The sequence below is a fragment of the Strigops habroptila genome, chromosome 4 (genome assembly GCF_004027225.2).
Source record: "Strigops habroptila isolate Jane chromosome 4, bStrHab1.2.pri, whole genome shotgun sequence".
Taxonomy (NCBI): Eukaryota; Metazoa; Chordata; class Aves; order Psittaciformes; family Psittacidae; genus Strigops; species Strigops habroptila.
In genome coordinates this window covers 40,898,203-40,917,452 of record NC_046358.1, presented here as the reverse complement: position 1 = coordinate 40,917,452, position 19,250 = coordinate 40,898,203, and the positions used below count along the sequence as shown (strand labels likewise).

General features: G+C 35.9%; 1 protein-coding gene across 3 annotated transcripts in view; it reads right to left on the bottom strand.

Annotated features, from left to right (window-relative positions):
* PRKD1 (protein kinase D1) overlaps positions 1 to 19,250 on the bottom strand; it is a 127,021-nt gene that overhangs the window by 45,401 nt on the left and 62,370 nt on the right. For all 3 annotated transcript variants that reach the window (XM_030483204.1, XM_030483206.1, XM_030483205.1), the window contains exon 2: positions 17,331 to 17,469. In XM_030483204.1, coding sequence (XP_030339064.1) covers positions 17,331 to 17,469 — 139 coding nt within the window. The remainder of the gene's footprint in view (positions 1 to 17,330; positions 17,470 to 19,250) is intronic.

Below are 19,250 nucleotides of genomic sequence, written 5' to 3'. Positions count from 1 at the left end.
ATTTAGTATACAGAGGCAGCCAGTACCACAATACTTTAAAAAATATGCTTAATTAAATCTTTTCATTTTCCTTATTGTTAAACATGTATCAGATAGTCCAAGGGAAAATAACATCTGTCGAATGTTGTTAAACATTAAGCATATATGCAAACACTTGATCTCAGACTGCCATTTAAACAGGTGACTTAAGTGCGTGCTTACTCTTCACAGATATCAGTATGAATGAATAAGGTATGTAGCCACTTAATAGAAATGCTTTGTCTCTCAACAGAAATGCATTCCTGATTTGCAATTGAGAGGGAAAGAAAAGCATTTTTTTAATGGTTCAGTTCAAATGTATTCCTAAAAGACTCAAATACCCTTAGCCCCTGGCCTCTTCCTTGTGTATTAAAAGAACCAAAAATTTGAGTAACAATCAAGAAAAAGTTTTTAACTAATTAGAGCGGAGTACCAATAAAGACCTATGCCCTGGACTCAGTTCCTTCTGTGCATGAAGGACTGCTACTCTTACAAAAATCTTTTCCAAAATGTCTCCACAGAAAAATATGTTTTTAGTCTCAACCAGTCCAGGGATCTTTTAACAGAGATATTTGGAATACCATCACAAAAGTAGGTTTCAATGATTCCAATTATATCAAACCTTCTTTTTTTTATTATTTTCATTGAAACAATCCAAATCACCTAAAAGTTTGTTTAATTTAGGATTTCATTTTCTTTTACCAGAATTATTCACTTCCTAGCTTTCACAATAAGACATGTTACAAAGCTTAATTCATAAAATTTGGACTTCATAAAACAGTCTAACATGCTAGAACATCCCAAATCTGAAATATAATAGTTTTATATTTATTTAATAATGCTGGGCCAGGCATTTGGTTTTTTCAGCCTCAAGGGCTTCCAAACACACAAGGATAGTTGTTAAAAAATGCTATTTTTTAATTTTTTTTTCCAGACTACAGTGGTCAACTTCACTGTTAAGGCAATGCTCACTCTGTAATGGCACATCTCAATCTCTTTGCATAATAAAATGATCATGGGAAAGTTATATATATTTGGGAGCTTTCTAAAGGGTAGGCATCACAACTAGAACACCATGCTCTACACCTTCCAACAGAACTGCAACGTACTCTTCTTTGCTATTGCCCCTCTCATTTCAGTTTGCACATATAAAAATATAAATGAAAAGGCTTACTAGAAGAAGATACTTAGTGAGCATGCATTTCTCCCCAAGGGAGAAGACAAGCAAGAAGCTACTGTAAGACCCACAAGACATGATAACCATGAATTTGATAACATATATGTGAATTATAGAGATGTAAACTTTTTGTTTATAAAGATATTTCCTGAGGTTGTTTCTAAAAGCATACAATTAATAATCAAAGTACTATTAAAACATTATGTTTATTTTACACATCACTCTTGTAAGTCTTAATCTAGCAAACGATTTAAGTATGCATGTAAGTTTATACCTATTTCCTTGAATAGCTACCTAAAGTAGGTATTCATGCGTGTATTTAAATTCTATTTTGAGTAAATGATGTTTGCTAACTTAGAAGATTGGAGAGGAGTGTTACATGGATCTACTGAGTGGTTTTTCAAATACTACGAACTGCAAAAAAAAAAAAAGCTTTAAATTTGGCAAGTACTGCAGAATACAGCAGTGAGAAGAATACAAAACGTCATTCTTTCTCCTTCTTTGGAAAACGTTTTGGCAATGTTCCACTCTGTTGAAAGGCTTGGAAGTGTGTTGGGTTTTAATTTTCAAGGTAAAAATAGTGTTTTTCCAGGTTTCAGATTTATGTGTTCTCATCAGGCTCTGTCGACAGCATTCTGTTTTCTGGTCTCATGAAATGAGATCACTATTTAGATCACTATTCACTGAAACTAGTGTGTCATTAGAACTTCATCTGGATGAACTATATTAACTAGCAAGTTACACAAATCTTTAATCTCTAGAAACATGGATTAATTCGTATTTCTTGTTCTGCCACCCTATGCCATAGTTGACTTTCTGTGACTAAACTAGAACAGCTTAAAGTTTCAGAGCATGCAATTCCAGAAGCAGTCATATATGAATCAGGTTCTCCTTTAAAGCTTCTTCCATCATCTTGTAATTCACAACTTTTTTTAAATTACATGTCTAGAAAAGCTTTCATATAGCCACTAACAATTGAAGTTTTAACTTTCAGAATACTCCTGCGTTATTCACTAAAAAAATAAAAGCCCTGCTGATGCAGAGAAAGATATGTACTTTTCTTTTTTTTTCCAAAATTAAATTGAGATCTTTCTTAATTAACAAAAAAACTTCTCTAATGTCAGGCTATCCTTTTGCTTTGACAAAGCGCTGATGCTGTGAAAGCAATTTTCTGTGCAGTAAAAAAAGAAGGGGCTTCAAAAATGTCTATGAAAACCCTACTACTCTGCAGAAAAGTTTGCAATATTATGTTCTTAATATGATACCATTACACTGTTAACTCTCAGGCTAACTTGTCATCATCTATTTAAGCATTCCTTGTATCACCAAAACATGGACATTGAAACTACAACAGTTTTGACAAGACTATTTCATCAAGTCTGTTAATGACTTGGCTGTTAATGGCTAGTACTCCTTGTTCTGGGCTCAGGAGGAGATCTATCATTCAGCACAGCTGGAAATGAGAACAAGAAGCCATTGCAACTCAAGAGTAGTGAGTTCCTGATTTCAGAAAGAGGCAAAGGATTTACTGACCATTTTGAGTTCTGAGTCCAAAAGGGATTTGAACTATTAGCAGAGGTGAAATCCTGCTATTATGAGCAACAGAGCTTCATGTAGCGGGAGCTATCACCTAGCATCCATGCCTCTCATAGCAGACGAAACCATCAACCACATTATTAGCAATATCTTGCAGTTATGAAAAGCAGACATTCTCCGGCTACCCTTTAGGAGTAATGTATCCCATTGACATTCTGCAGATACTCATAATCAAGTCCTCGCCTACAAGAACGTAAAAAATATCATTACACACTATTACAACTATAAGCACTGATTAAACCATAACAATTAATGACCATATATACAATTTCACTAGGCTAAGAGAAAGGAAAACATTTTATTCTTTTTGATGTTCCATTCTGGCAATCAGGGACAGCCTGACTTTTCAGAGTTCCAAAGTGAGCAGAGCTATGGCAGTTCATACAAGCCAAAGATTTCATCTCTGATCTCCACCTTGAAATCTGATTTAAAAATTAAACTAACATTATCGGGACCCTAAGACATAACAGAAATTATAACTTCCTAAAATCTAGATGTGTACAGATTTATAATCACTCTGTTTCTTTACTTGTTCTGCACTGAAATCGGGTAACTTTGATATGGAATATTTGCATCTAATGACCTTTCTGGAGATGTATGCGAGTACCTCAGCACTCAAAATTTTACATGCAGGAAAATCCTTCTAATCCAACAAGTTTCATTTGTTTACCTTAGCTATCATCACTTTATCCTAATGTTTTAGGTGAAAACCAGTTTAAATTATGAATGCTAACAGTTGTCATTGAGGCAATTGGCTGTATGAAGTGGGGACGGAGGAGGAGATAGAATTGAATTTTGAACTCTCAAGCAGAAGCCTGTTTCTTGCTAACCACAACTGGTACAGGCTAGTTGCAATTTTTTGTAACACCCAGACTAAGCAAAAGAGGCTCACTCTCAATCCTCCAGTGATAAAGACAGGAAAATGAACCACCAGCTACAACGCTGATCATGTTTGTTGTGCTTCTGCACATGGACTATTTAGTTTGGAAACATCATGAGCTTAGGGGTTCCAGAATGATGAGGAGGTGGAAAAGAAAGGTTCCTAAAAAAGAAGCAGTCATCTCAGAAAGAAGAGGGACTGGAAAGACAAAGGTGAAGATCCTGTTTAGAAGTAAGATGCTGGAAGGGGGGCACGATCCCAGAGATCGAGGAGATGGAGACCACGAGACATCCATACATTTTGGTGTGTGATGCCCAGGCCTGGTAGCTGCAAGCAGTGGCACAGCAGGAACACACACGACTTTGTGTCAAACCTGCCCTGGCCAGCAACTACCTCCTTACTGGGAGGGGCAATGGGAAGCCACCAAATGTAAGGCTGGGAAGGGAGCAAATGAACCAGCATGGGAGGCATCCAAGTAAGGCGAAAGCTCAGATCGCCTTCGTTCTTAAATAAACCCCAGTAACCGGATTCTCTATAGGCTGTTGTTTACATTGTCTCACCCGAGACATGAGACTTAAGCAATAAACTGTAGGAGCTAATAAACCATTTGCAATCATTTGTCCAGTGCTAGGTCAAAGAGATAAGCAAAATAATTAGAGAATATATCGTTGCTCCACTGAAGATAACAAGTGTTCTACTGACTTGAAGTTCTACTTAAAACTGAAGTTTACCCAGGATTTCACCCATGCACATAAATAAATGGAATTGAAATTAACATTGGGAAATGGCTATGCTAATATTCCTCACTTGACATTTTGTGTTCAGTTTCTGTGAGACTGACCCAAAAAGAAGTATGGTAAAAGAGAAGAACTGACGGATGAAAAAAACCACTGGAGGCATGGAAGAGACTTCCATATAAGGAGAGATTAAGAGATTGGAATTGTTTCCTTTGGAGAGGAAATGAATAAGAGCTTACCAGATTCAAGAGAAGGAAGCCAAAAAAACAAATCAGGAAGCAAACATAACCACTGTAGTATAACTTTCTGCACCAACGAACTAGAGTGATAGGAGTCTTCATGGCCCAAGAAGCAGGCAAGTTCTCCAAACTTCTTTTTGGCAACAAGACACATCTTGACTAGGTTAACAGAAACATTCTTGAGGCCTCTAAGAGCCAGAGTGAGCCAGAATTCAGTCAGAATGACAATGCCTCTGGGCTTGAGTCACACTACCATCCAGATAAAAAAAACCCAACCCAGCAGATTGTAAGCTGTGGCAGCTCTTTAGTCTCTTACTCCTTAGTTTCCATTTCAAATCGTTATATTCCCCAAGGGAAGGAGGTTTTCTTATTTGTGCTCAGACTTGCTTTAGCTACAAACCTCAAGCACTTCCTAAAAGACTATGTGTATCTTTCCATAAAGGGTTGCAAATATAATTTGTTGAAATACTACGAGATTGTTGCTATTTGCACTTGCAAAATACCAAAGTCAGCAGTCAGCCAATGAAAGTAAATTCAATGAGTTTAGAATCATAGAATCATAGAATCGTAAGGGTTGGAAAGGACCTTAAGATCATCTAGTTCCAACCCCCCTGCCATGGGCAGGGACACCTTGCCCTAAACCATGTGGCTCAAGGCTCTGTCCAACCTGGCCTTGAACACCGTCAGGGACGGAGCATCCACAACCTCCCTGGGCAACCCATTCCAGTGCTTCACCACCCTCACTGTAAAGAACTTCTTCCTTATATCTAATCTAAACTTCCTCTGTTTAAGTTTGAACCCATTACCCCTTGTCCTACCACTACAGTCCCTAAGGAAGAGTCCCTCCCCAGCATCCTTGTAGACCCCCTTCAGATACTGGAAGGCTGCTATGAGGTCACCACGCAGCCTTCTCTTCTCCAGGCTGAACAGCCCCAACTTTCTCAGCCTGTCTTCATATGGGAGGTGCTCCAGCCCTCTTATCATCCTCGTGGCCCTCCTCTGGACTCGCTCCAACAGCTCCATGTCCTTTTTATGTTGAGGACACCAGAACTGTACGCAGTACTTTAATAGTGATATTGAAAGACATTTTGTGTGTGTGAGCCATATCTACTTGAAACCTAGTGGAGTAATAAGTTATTGAGACCATGAATTCAGAGACTGAAAAAGCAGACTGATTTTCCCAACAGTAGACTTTTTTTTTTTTCCTGATATATATCCAAACCGTGTAGAATGAACTGTTGACAGGTTAACAACACAACTGGTCTGATGGGCAAGTTTTGCCGAGTGGGTTACCTTGTACTTGTCATTATGATCCTCTCTTCATCATTTACAGCTACTCTCCATTCAACACTCGGTTCTACCATTTAACAAATACATTGATACAAATGTTTGGTCAAGCAGGTATTGGCCAAAGGAATTGTGAAACAAATGTATCAAATAAAAACATATGACAAATCTAAGGGTCGTCTGCTTAGCCTAAGCAAGTCTTGTTCCCCATTACATTTTGTAGCCAGTGACAGTGAAGCGGAAGAGGTTATTATTTGATGGAAGGGGATGCAGTCTGGTCGGGAAAAGAGAAATCTTCAAGTTTTGGCAGTTTTATAATGAGAATCTGTGTCAGCAGCAGAAACAACTAAAAGAATATGAACTGAGAAAAGGAGAAAGAAAATTTAATTTACGTTTTCTCACATACTCAAAAACAATGACTTCTTTAAGTTTTTTTAGAGGTGAACAATTTTTTTTTCTAATACACAACTTCAAGTGAACCTATAGCAGAGATCTCCAAAGTGAAGGCACTCACCTGTGAGTATGCACGAGACAATCCATTAGGGTGCAGGAAGAAAATATTAGAACCTCAGCAACACATGTAAGTTATAAATGAATGTACATATATTGGGGGTGTATGCTTGAAAAATTTTTAGTGATGGGGTGCACAGTAAGAAAACCACAAACATGGAGACCGCTGATCTATGGGACTTTGTCACTCTACCTTTAAGAAAAAAAAGCTCAAGTGCTATTGAAGATATATCCCGTGAAATAACTTATAGCCATGTCCAAGTTTCATACGTTATAAAGGAAGACTACACTTTACTAGTCATGCTTTCCAGGTCACTCATGAACGTACTCAACAGCACAGACCTAAGAACCTCTGCTAGTTACCTGCTTCCACTGTGAAAATAGTATGCATTTCCACCCTTTCTTTCCTGTCATACATTGTTATTCATCCATTTGAGCATCTAACCCCTTCTTTCCTGAAGCATAGTTTCTTTATGAGCCTTTGGAAAATAAATGTTTGTATGACTTCTGGAAAACCAAGTATGCTATCTCAACTGCATAAAAAAGTTGTTACTTTCATTAAACAGCACAAAAATAAATTGCTAATGTATTATATCTGAAAATTGGACCAAGTAGAATGCCTCATCTATTAGCTTGCAGTAGAACAGAGACCTCTCACAAAAAGATCCTGTCCCAACAGAAGGATTTGTGTAACTTCTCTCAAGGAAAGTTCATCTTCTCTACGAACAGTACCTTTTTCAACATTTAGTTTAATTTTTTTATAAATACAACATGATATTGTTTATAATTACAAACTAATCAAGCTTTAAAAATTATATTTAAAATCTTGACATGAGTGAGAAATTATTAGGGTTCAAAAAGCCTACTTAACGTAATGTCACTCACTGCTTGCTTTCTTGCAATCCACCTTCATAAAATCTTGCAATTATTTCAAATTTTCTGCTGCTGAGATAACAATTAAATACTAAAAACATATAGAAAGACCCAAGGAAGAATAACTAGCACGGCCTGTATTTCTTTAAGAGCACTGGAAGTGGACACATTAACTGCTTCCATACTAGCATTTGCCTGTCGCATATCATTCTACTCAGTGTGTACTGTCAATGATGCAGACGGAGAATATAAGGAAGTGATGTTGATAGGATATCTATTTTTTCATCCTATATTTACCTATTCCTTCCTCAGCAGAAAGAAAAGTATAGTAAGGCAAGACAGTAGGGGGAAGTTCAAAAAGATTCTTCTAACACAGAAAACATATGAATCTTGAAGTCTGTATCTAGAAGGTAACAATTATAACACTTCGGAGCTGAAGAAAAGACAAGGCAAAACATAAACAAAGAAGGAAAGAATCTTTTAGTCCTAAGAACTTTAAATACAAAGTCATCTGCCTGAAATACATGATCCAAGAACAATGTAGGCTGATGAAGAGTGAGGGATGCAAGATCAATCCACTTTAACTGAATCAGTAATGAGCCTCATCTCTACACAAACAAGAAATAATATCACAGCTAGAGACCATTACAAGAACATAGAGAAAGGATAATTGTAAAAAAAAAAAAAAATAAAAAAATATATATATATGATTTTAGACAGGATAGAGAAAAGACAGTTGCATTTCTCAAAGACACCAGAAAAAAAGCATTAACATAGCCATTAAGACACCAAGAGAAGGATGCTTTCCAATTACAACAAAGCAAAATCACAACCTGTGACCAGCTATGTAAGTGCTATGAAATGCTGTTCAGAGATATATAACATCATAATGTTTATCTCAAGGAGCTGACAATTGAACTAACATTACAATCCAGTTATATGTTGATATATGTCATTTACTATAATTGTATAGTTATCTACAGCTTTTATTCAGTTCAATACATTTCACCATATACAAGCCAGTATAAACTGTGCTGAATCCAAATAAAATGTCTGCATCTAACGATCAGGTGGTATACTGTCTATGAGATATTAAAACAGAAACAGCTTCTTAACAAAAGCAGTGGATCAATTCCTGCCCTCATCAGCTCAGCAAGAGAATGTAAAATAGGTGCTATTTGACCGTCTTGCTTCAGGAATCCTGCCAAGTTGAGCACAATTGCTCACAGCCAGCAGATGAAGTACATTCCACTAACTCACACAACATGCCAACATTTCATCATCTGCTTTCCAGCAGTGGGCAAATATCTCTTACATTTCAATGTAATTTTGGCCCAGTAAAAATAGATAGAATTTTTATAGGCAAACTCATATTAAAACTGTAAATATAAAATTGGTTTTTGCTGTGTGTAACATGAAAAGACTTGGCAAATTTACACAGTAGTTTTTAATAAACTTTAATGAACAAGGTATAGCATAGGACATAAACTATGCTGGTTAGAACGTAAGTCTAAAGGCATCTAAATAATCACTTCCTGGAAGTCCTTGAAATACAAAACTGGAAAAGAGTCAAGAGTATAGAAGTACAGACCCACAGCAACTCCCTTTTGTCAGCTTCTTCTATAGAGTCTGCTTCCATTTAAGGGAAAATATAGTTCATCCAGAAAGGTCACAAATGAAGTGGTGGTGGTTGCACCTACAGACAGCTTGAAATAATAGCTGTTGCATTCTTCATTTTAGAAAGAGGTTAACTCATCTACAATCCAGATCTCATGTAATAACTCATAAAAACTTCTTAACTATTCAACTTCTCCAAAAAGAAAGGGAACTTCTTAATCATTAATATCTCTTTATTGGTGTTAACAATGGCAGTTGAAATTAACAATTTTTAAAGGCTAGTCAAAAGAATACCAAAGAGCTTCAAGAACTAGGAGCTAAGCTTCCAGAAGTGAGTTTATCAGAGGAAGCATACTCCATTTGTTTCAAGCCTATTGTGAATTTTACATTATGTTACACATCCTTTACATTATGCATTTGCATCCTTTATTTCACGAGTGGAACATGAAAGTTACCTTTTCATAGGTCCAGTTGAAGTTTATAGCAAATACTAATTATCACATTAAGACTGAAGAACACTTTTCAACTTAAGTATCACCTTACATAAATTTACTTCCTTTTCTTGAGCAAACAGTAAGACTGTTTTCAAGAGAAACTTTTGGTTTCTCTTCATTTCAGTGTTTATGAATAACTGGCTACTTATTTACAGCCACCTTTGATTATAACTCTGAGTGCAACTTTTATACCCTGCTTCCTGGTTTGGGCTGTCTACTAATTTTGGAGAGTATTCTAGTAAAAAAACCCAAAACATTCCTACAAACGAAACTCGATGAAATCCTTCCTCCAGAGATTGGGATGCTTTTTCACTCTGAAATGCAATTTAACCAAGTAAATGCCAAATTCAATGAACACATCAGTGGAGATTTCCACAGCACTAGTAAAGGACTTTCCTCTTTTGTGCTTCAGGAGACCAGACAAACTTTTCTAACGTTTTGAAGAAGAAATTAAATAGAAAATGCACAGCTAAGGAAACAGCAACGTGTTAAGCAATACATTACTGACAAAATAGTATTAGCAACACTGTTCAATGAATGCCCAGGAGTGTAGCCTAATAAACCTAGGTTCAGCCTAATAAACCTAGGTTCAACATACAAATTCGTGGCTTTAATACATTTCTGAAGTGTCCCCATGTCTTCTATACAAACACTACGAGAATCCCATGCAGTCAACTGAAATAAAGTGTTAGATACTTTAAAAATACATAAAAGGAAGAAAACAATGTAAGAGGTAAAAATAAAACTGTATTTATGAGGGCTACTGATGTTCATAATGAAAGTTCCCTTTTCCTCTTTTAATGTGCAGCTGACTGAATCTGTAAATCAACATACCCTTTTGATTCCACTGTCATAATAATGCTCGACCTTTCACTTCCAAAATGCCAGAATCTATACTGGCAATGAAAGATGATCCATCTGGCTGACTGCAATAGCCTGTGCTTATCTCCTCTGGACCAGTCAGCAGAGAGACACACATTTGTTCAGTGAGTTATGTGATTCTTACACTCCATTAAAATCCTACCTCATAATGCACCAATGTAAAATACAAGTAATAATGTTCATTACGAATATAAAAGCACAGCAGTTGCTGCATTCTGAGCTGATTAAATTCGTTGTGTTTTGCCAGAAACTTCTAGCTCTACCACAAACTGTTTCAATTATATATACATCCACAGGTACAATTTTCTTCCCTAAAATGGACTACAGTGCTTCAGCTACAATGAGCAACTCCTCTCAACTATAAATTTTTCCAGCTAAACTTTCATACCTTTCAAGAACCTATAATATAAGGTCTAAACCAGAAGACGATCACATTTATTACTCCTTGAACTGCCAAAAACATAAATAAGTACAAGGAAAAAAAAATAATCACATGTTGTCCAGCCTTTACAAAAGACCTTGTAATTAAATAAACTCCAATGAAAATTAGAAAATCAATAGTATTAGGATATGAACTGATTATATAACACTGTAGCACTAGGACTGACAGTTCAGCTTTATCTACCCTGACCAGTATTGACATGTGCGATAAAAAATGAATGCAGTCGATCAGTATATAGCTTTTGACATCAGATATCGGTGCCTTAGGGGATGCTTACCCACAGTGCAGAGTTTTCAGCAGAAAAGCTGTAGCAGTATGTTCTACTGCCTATTTCAGACACGCCATTCGAAAATAATTGCCATAGTATACCTTGAATTTACAGAACTTTAGAACATATATTCTGTTTAGATATTTGCAATGTAGGCTAGAAATAAAATACTTCAACCAGTTCAGCATAAATATCTGAACATATACTGCATTTCTTTTGTCCTTCCCGCTGCTCAAGTGCTCAATATCATCCCATGCAGTGCTCAAAGCTACTCTTTTCTCCTCTTTTCAGAGGGGTTTATCCTCCCTTCAAGATAAATTTTGATGGCATATCCAAATCATTAAGATTCATGAAAAACACTCACTCTGACATGTCACATGACATTCACTCTGCATGTCACAGAATCATAGAATGGTTTCGGCAGAACCCCACACAATGCCATGGGCAGGGACACCTCTCACTAGACCAGGTTGCTCAAAGCTCTGCCCAACCTGGCCTTGAGCACTGTCAGGGATGGGGCAGCCACAGCTTCTCTGGGCAAAGACTGTTTTTTAATTATTCTTGTTGTTGTTCTTTTAATTTTGTTTTTGGTTGTTTTGAAGGAGACGGTGTGTGCTTTTTTTGAGGAGGGTTTTTTTTCAGGGGGGAGCTAATTATTATTTGTATTTTTAATTAAAAAGGAGAGATAAGCCACCTTCAGCTGATTTGTGATTAACTGCCTAAATCTATAATAATTTGAAACTACATCTGAACATATTTCGATACCTTCCTTCCTTCCAATACCTTTCGATACCTTACCGACCATCTATATAGTTCTTTCTCTTCTCCAGTATTACAGAACTGGGAATACTTTTCTCCACTCCGTGACACAGGAATTTTAATTTAAATGAATTCCTGTATTTGGTTAAGGCTCATCTGAGGGAGGACACTGATGCTCTTAAATGTTTACGGAGGTTTTTCATTTGTAGTAGTGTAAACATCAATCAGGCCATGACAGATTACAAGTTTCATTTGCTGTCGTACGTATCCAGTGAGAAAGTCTTCTGAAGACACAGCATTGTCCAGTGAAAATTCTACGATGTTAAAGTTCATGTGCAAGTGGGGGAAGGAAACCATTCCCAATTCTGCAATACTGGAACAGGTACTGCATGGCTAATCTTTCACTTACTCTTGCTGTAGTGTTTAGGAGCTGGTATTACAGCATGTCAGTATAGAAAACATGTCTTAGTAATTACTCTTCACAGGAACTTTAGCAGTAAGACAGGAGGAAGATTGAAAGCAGATGCAAGTCGATGAAAGCTGAGATTCCAGTTTCAGGAAATCACACTGAGGAATCTGTTATGACAACGCAACTGAAAAGGTGCAAACAACTGACCCACCCCTTTTCCTGGGTTTCAGCTGCTAAACTCCTTGAGATATCACCAACTGGTGACTGAGAGTAGTCTCCACTCTTCCTCCACTGGCAAAACTCATGTTGTTGTCAAGGTTTCATAGTAAGATCTCTTTACATAGCTAGGTGGGTAACAACTGGTTTTGTTTGTTGCTTTTTTAAAGCTTATTTCAGTGGCTTATTCAAAAAAAAAAAAAAAAACCCAACAAAAAACCAAACAAAAAATCCAAAAAAAACAAAACACAAAAAACCAATCCCAAAACAAATGTTGATCTAAGAATGTGCGCTCTATAAAGACAAGTTGCATGAAGAGGTATGAGGAATGAAATTATATTTTTTGCTGAACTCATAGCACTGTAACTGGAGAGGGGAAATACACTCCTTAACTTCAGCGCTACGTGAACTAGATACTTAAGCAGTGGTTCTCCATGAAGTCGCATATAATTTTTGGATTATCAAAGTAGCACCAGAAGAAAACACTTATAATTTTTGGAGAAAAAGAGGGAAGATAATTTGTAAATAAAATTTATTAGCGTATAAGAGTTGTGACATCTCACATTTTTGTTCCCAGAACCTTAGTAAAGTAATAACCAGTAGAACTGTTTGCCTTCAAAGATCCAATCTGAATAATCTTTTAATGTATACATTGCTTGGAGTAACAAAATCATAAAACTACTACAATTTTCTTTAGGACTTTTTTTTTTTTTTTTATTATATAAGAACCTTACAATCTTCCATGCCAGAAAAGACATATATTTAGATTTATAGAATAGAGTAAAAAAAAAAATAAAAAATGCATTAAGCTTTTCTTGAGAATCTAACAGTCAGAAAATAAAACAATATTTTCTGATTGCATGTCCTATTGCAATAATTTCTTACATCCATTATCGGTATTTAAGGTGCATATATTTCAAATGAAAACACTTTATCTTAGACTGAGAGATCTGCTATTAAATACTTATTTAATCTGATACTAAAATATTAAAATAGTTTTGCGGCAAGAAAATTAAATAATTTAACTATTGTGATGTTCTGAAATTCCTGAGGCATCACTGGCATAAAGATAAACAATCCAAAAAGTGCTGCAAATAACTTCAAAAAACCCACAGCCCTTCTTGTCAAGAAGCGTCTTTATCTGCAACAAAAAGACTGGAACATTACGTCATTAGTAGCCAGAGGACATAGAGATATATTTTGGTGACCTGTGGTGAGACAATGGATTGATAAAGATTAACTGAAATCACCCTTACAAAAACAATTTTTTGAATTAAAATGTTAAAGAATTGTTGTTAAAAGGTATTTTCTCAGTTTTGTTTCTTAAAACATAACAGGAATGAAAGGCAAAATTACTACCCTACATAAATCAGCTTGCTTACTCACATGGGCATGCCCACCAAACCAGAAGAGCTCAAAAGCAGAACACTGAGTCACACATGAACACAAGCAACAGGAGAGAAAAGAGCAGATCAAAATCAATGAAAAAAATGATACCTGTACATGTTACAACACAGACAAAGCACGTGGGGTGCATGCTTGTAATCTCTTTTCAGTCCTATTTCACCATATTGTGGTATGATGATTTTCACAAAGAGAAAATACCATTTGATTAAAACATGAATAGCAAGCTTCACCTTCTTAACTAAAGCAGCAACAGGAAGACAGGGAAAATGTGGTCCCATTGCTGAATGGGACAGGCAACCTGGTGACAAAGGCTAGGGAAAAGGCCAAGGCACTCAACGCCTTCTTTTGCCTCCTTATTGACAGCCTTCAGGAATCCCAAATCCCTGAAACCAGGTGGAAAATCTGGAGCAAGGAAGATTTCATCAGAGAAGAATCAGATTAAGGAACATTTAAGCAAACTCGACATATATAAATCCATGGGGCCTAACAGATTGCACCCTTAGGCGCTGACAAATGTCATTGCATGGCCACTCTTGAGTATTGTGCAGTGTCCAGTTCTGTACTGTGTCCAGCTCTGGCCTCCCTAGTCCAAAAGAGATGAAGACTTAATCTAAATAATAATATAAATCATTATCTAAAAATAAATAATTTGCCATCTTTTGCACAGGGTCAGAGTACATTTTTGGTATGCACCATCAAACATTGGATGAACACTGTGTTAACCTGATTATTTGACAGCAATATCATTCCTTAGGGAATGATTTTTTAAAGTACTCTGTACTGTTTAAAATCTTTAGCTTTTGAAGCTAGTTTAAAAAGAAGTGCTTTTAAACATAATACATTAGCAAAGTTGACAAAGTACACTAAAAATACATATCTATATGCATAATAGATAACTATTTTTCATTGCTAAGGAAAGAAAAAGCCCAAAGAAGTCTTTCAAATTTTCCAGCAGAGAGGAGACAAATTATTGCTTCAATTGTTGAATAAAAACATGGAAACAAAACCATAGTCTTTGGGCCATACAGAATCAAGAAACCAGTATAACCTGCCGGAAGAGTCTTAGGATTCCTCAACCCTGATTCATAAGTTAAAAAAAACCATTTCATTTTAGTAAGGACATGAGTGATCGCTGTAGTTAAAGTTACATAAATTAGGCACTCCCCAAATAACATGTAAACAGCTTTTAGCACTGAACTGGTGGTTGGTTAAAGAGAAAGTAATATTTCTCCCTTGTATTTCCATATTAGCTTTAGATATACTGGGCAGGGGGGAACAGGACGACATGAACAAAATGACACAAAATCCAAACATAACAAAACAATAAAAGAGACAGAAAGAAACTAATTCTATTACTAACTATTGCTAATTGGATGATAAAACTGAAACAAGAACTATTTTCAGGGATTAGAAATATTAATTTTTTTTCAGTGAAAACAAGTTAATGAAATCAAGAATTGAAGATTCAAACACTATGGCTATGCAGGTATGATCACACCCTATTTCCTGTGAAACTATGAAACAATATGTAAGAAAATTATCACATACTTAGTTCTGAAAACATCATAATCTTACACAGGTGTCCTGCATTGTAAATTTATGAGATACAACAATTCTCTTAATCTGTGAATTTCCTCCATTACAATGACCTTCTAAAAGATTTGGATCCTCTAAATTCCGTATTTTCTTTTTCTTTTTTCTATTTTTTTAACCCATCATGACAAACTGCTACAGTTGCACAACTTTGGATACAGTTGATAAAGTCAGTAAATTGCAAAAGAGAAACAGTCCATTGCAGAAATTATGTAAATCAATAACAAGGTAATAAACAAAGATGATTTTTTTTCATGAGTTCAGTAAAAATCAAACCAGATGACATGATGCAGCTGATTGGTACTGTCAACAACTGTGTAACAGAAGAGTGCACTTTGGGGATCTACCTTTAGCTAAGATTTGGTTACTAGAACACAGTACAATAGCACTGTGTGGTATTAAAAATTCCAGGCCTCCAGCCAGCAATTTATACTCTAAGCTGTAGGGGGAAAAAAAAAAAAAAGCAGATCCTGGGCAACTGTACGTACCACTCACACTTTCACACAGTGCTGGTTTAATAGCCTTCCTCTAAATACTGCAGAGTTATTTATGCTTGACCACTTTTGTGGAGAGGTGCTTCAACTAAAGCCCTAAATTCCCTAATGCTCTTAAACAGTATAGTTCTCCTTTAGGACTTGCAAGTACAGCATGAAGTGCTGCTCTTGAAGATTAAAACAGCTACTTGTCTAATTTTGCCAAACTGGAAGATATGTGGTCTCCATTTTGAAAGCATATGAACAATACATCAAATAAGGCACTAAATTCGTTGCTTTTTTTTTTTTTTTCCTTCACAGAATATGATTTACTGATCTGGAGTGATTATATTCTGTGTGAATTGTGAAATAGAAATTATCTTTTCAAAAGGAAAAAAATTGTTTCCTGATAGAGAAAAGTAGAACATGAATGATGACTTACAAGAATGACTTGCATTATTCCTTATCGAATGCCTTCCTATTCTAATCAAAGAGTATGGAACAGGGTCCTATACAAGAAAACTATATTTAAAAGCTCAGTTGGCTTAGATTATGTGACCTAACTCTCACCTCCACTCTTTTCAGCATCCATTAGGACTTTGGCTTTCTCTTCACTAATCCTACACTCTTCTATAGATATGATTTCTACTTTTATATGACATATGTGTCTTCCTTTTTTTAAGTGTCCTTCCAGGTGCTCTAACTGCATGCTCCAACTGCAAAAATAAAGCCCTTCAACCATCTTCTAAGCTTTATCTACCAAATACCACCTTCACAACTTTACAGTTACAGCACTCTACTCCATACCCTTGTGAACTTTGTACCATTCCTAGTCACATACGTCATCTCTTCTTACATCTAAAATTTTGACAAGTCCTATTGACACCTAACAGCATCCCCAGAATTCCTCTAAATTCCAATCACAGAATTTGTCCTTATTTCCTACTTTGATTAGAGCAATCTACTTTTTATGGCCACTCTGCTGACCAAACATGCTCCTTAAATCCATTTGTCATATCACTGCCTCCAAAATTTGGCCTCTCACCTCATAATTCACTCATACTACATCTCTTCTTACATCCCTTCACCTGGTAGTAACTTTCAGATTCTAACTTTCATACTCTGTCTTTGCACGGACTGATATCAACTAGTTGTCTCTGGCTTTCATATTTCATAGGTGCAGACTTCCTCTACATTCCAGTCACAGAATTTGTGCTTATTGTTAAATCTGCACTCAAGGTTGTGAAAAAGTATACAGTGCAACAGGAAAAGAATTAATAGGCATAATATGCCTATATCTATATATAAATATTTGAGAAAGATTTTGACCCACTGGAGGTGAAAGTCCATACAAACAAAATTTTCTTTTTCTTGAATCCCATATGGGACAAAAATATTGTGAATATTTTCAGTTGCAAAAGCATGACAGTACTTTTCATTGGTTTTCAGTTACCTGACAAGACAACTTCAACTAGGTCTCCTTCTTGGATATCTGCAGCTGATTTCACCAACTGGAGAATGTTTTCAGAAGCAGGGTCATGGCGGAAGAGCAGAATTTTGTCATACATTCCATAGAAACCACATTCCGGGAACTGCGAATGCAAACCCATGAGAATTTACAACATTGTAAGATACATAACTGTAAAATTAATATATTTAATTAAATTTTGAGGGCAGACTAGACTAGTACCAAACACAATATATATTTTTTTCATATATTCATCGCTATATTCTGAAAATGGCTCCTCCTTTGTGAGCAATGTGGTACCAACTAGGAAATGAGAGAATTAAGTGCATCCCTTTGCCACTGCTGATAACTTTTTCAAAGACAGGTTCCTGAGCAAGGTGATCTAATTAGACCTTTTTATTTTATATTTATTAGACCTGGAGCAGGTGTTTGGACTAGATGACCTATGGAACTCCCCTCCAGACTATATGGTTCTATGATCTCTCCCCAGATTACTGCCCAAAAGATGGCTTGTGGCCGGAAGAAATATTTTTCAGCTCCAGCCAAGATGCAATGCCTAAATCATAGCTCATTAGGAAATACCAAATTCTTGAGACTAGAACACATAATGTCACCAAACTTAATCATAATCATTTACTTTGATGCAAAGAAGTTAGAGCTCTGAAACCAGATTAAATCCTGTTTAAATTAAAAAAGATTTTTAGAAACTCAGAGGTTACAAACTAAACTTGAGATTATTATCTAAGCAACACTATTATCTAAGCAACAGTTTTTTTCAGGTTTGTTTTTTTTTTTTCTGCAGCACAATTTTTTTCATGCTCCCAGCTTAAGGAACTAAGATTTTGTTTTGAAAACACAGCAAAGAAAGAAACACCTTTTTCTGATGCAAGAGATTTAACTCAATTTAATATCACTGGACTACTCCATGTATTATTTGGGAATCTTATCAATATGTAGTGAATGAAACATAATGATTAGTATAGTTCAAGAGATAAACTAGCAGGTTTTGAGGTTATAATTACTTTGAAAAGAATGCAGAATAGAAGGAACCCAACAAAAGTACTTTAAAACAATATATACATTACTGATTACTGGAAGCTTTGGAACATACCCAAGCATCCCAAGGTATGGTTTTTTTTAAGCTTTAAAGCATGCACTGAATACAGACACAAAATGGTCAGATCCCTGGTTTGAAGGAAATGTATCTAATTCTCTGAAGTTTTGTCTGTCTTATTCCAGATTATATCATAAGTCCCAAACCACTGCTAATTTTTGGTTGGACAGATGACCCGTTGGGGAAACAAAAAATAAAAAATTGCTGTATCTAGTTATTCATACAGGTTTTATACTCAACAGAAACAATTTCCATACTCTGAAACATAAAAACATTCTCGCAGAGTATCTGCAAAATTTTCCTATAGTGCGTGTGTTTAAAGATGTAGATTTTTTTTTCACGTGTGCTGTGCACACATTAAAAATCCTAGCTGGATCACTTATCTGTATGATATACTATTTCTTTGAGCTTCTTTATCATCAACTAGTTATGAGTGGGAAAAGTTAGCAATCTATTGCCAAACTTTGAGAAAGCTGGCACGAACATCAACACATGTACTTCTAAACAGGCATTACAATTACACATACAGAAGAGATCCATATTTGTAGATCTTTCCTAGTAATCAGTTAACCATTCATATTCACAGTCTCAGTTGAATGGTGAATAAAATTCATAAAGACGAATACGGAATTTTTGTTTGTTTAAAATAAAATTGTCATATAGGCTGCACTTCTAATGGAGTTGTTAGCCTGCCAGAAGTTACATTTTGCCGTAAAATAACCAATTTGGATGATTTCACTGTGCAGGCACCTTTTACTTGCTTCACACTCTCCTTAGAAAAGTGCCTTTTC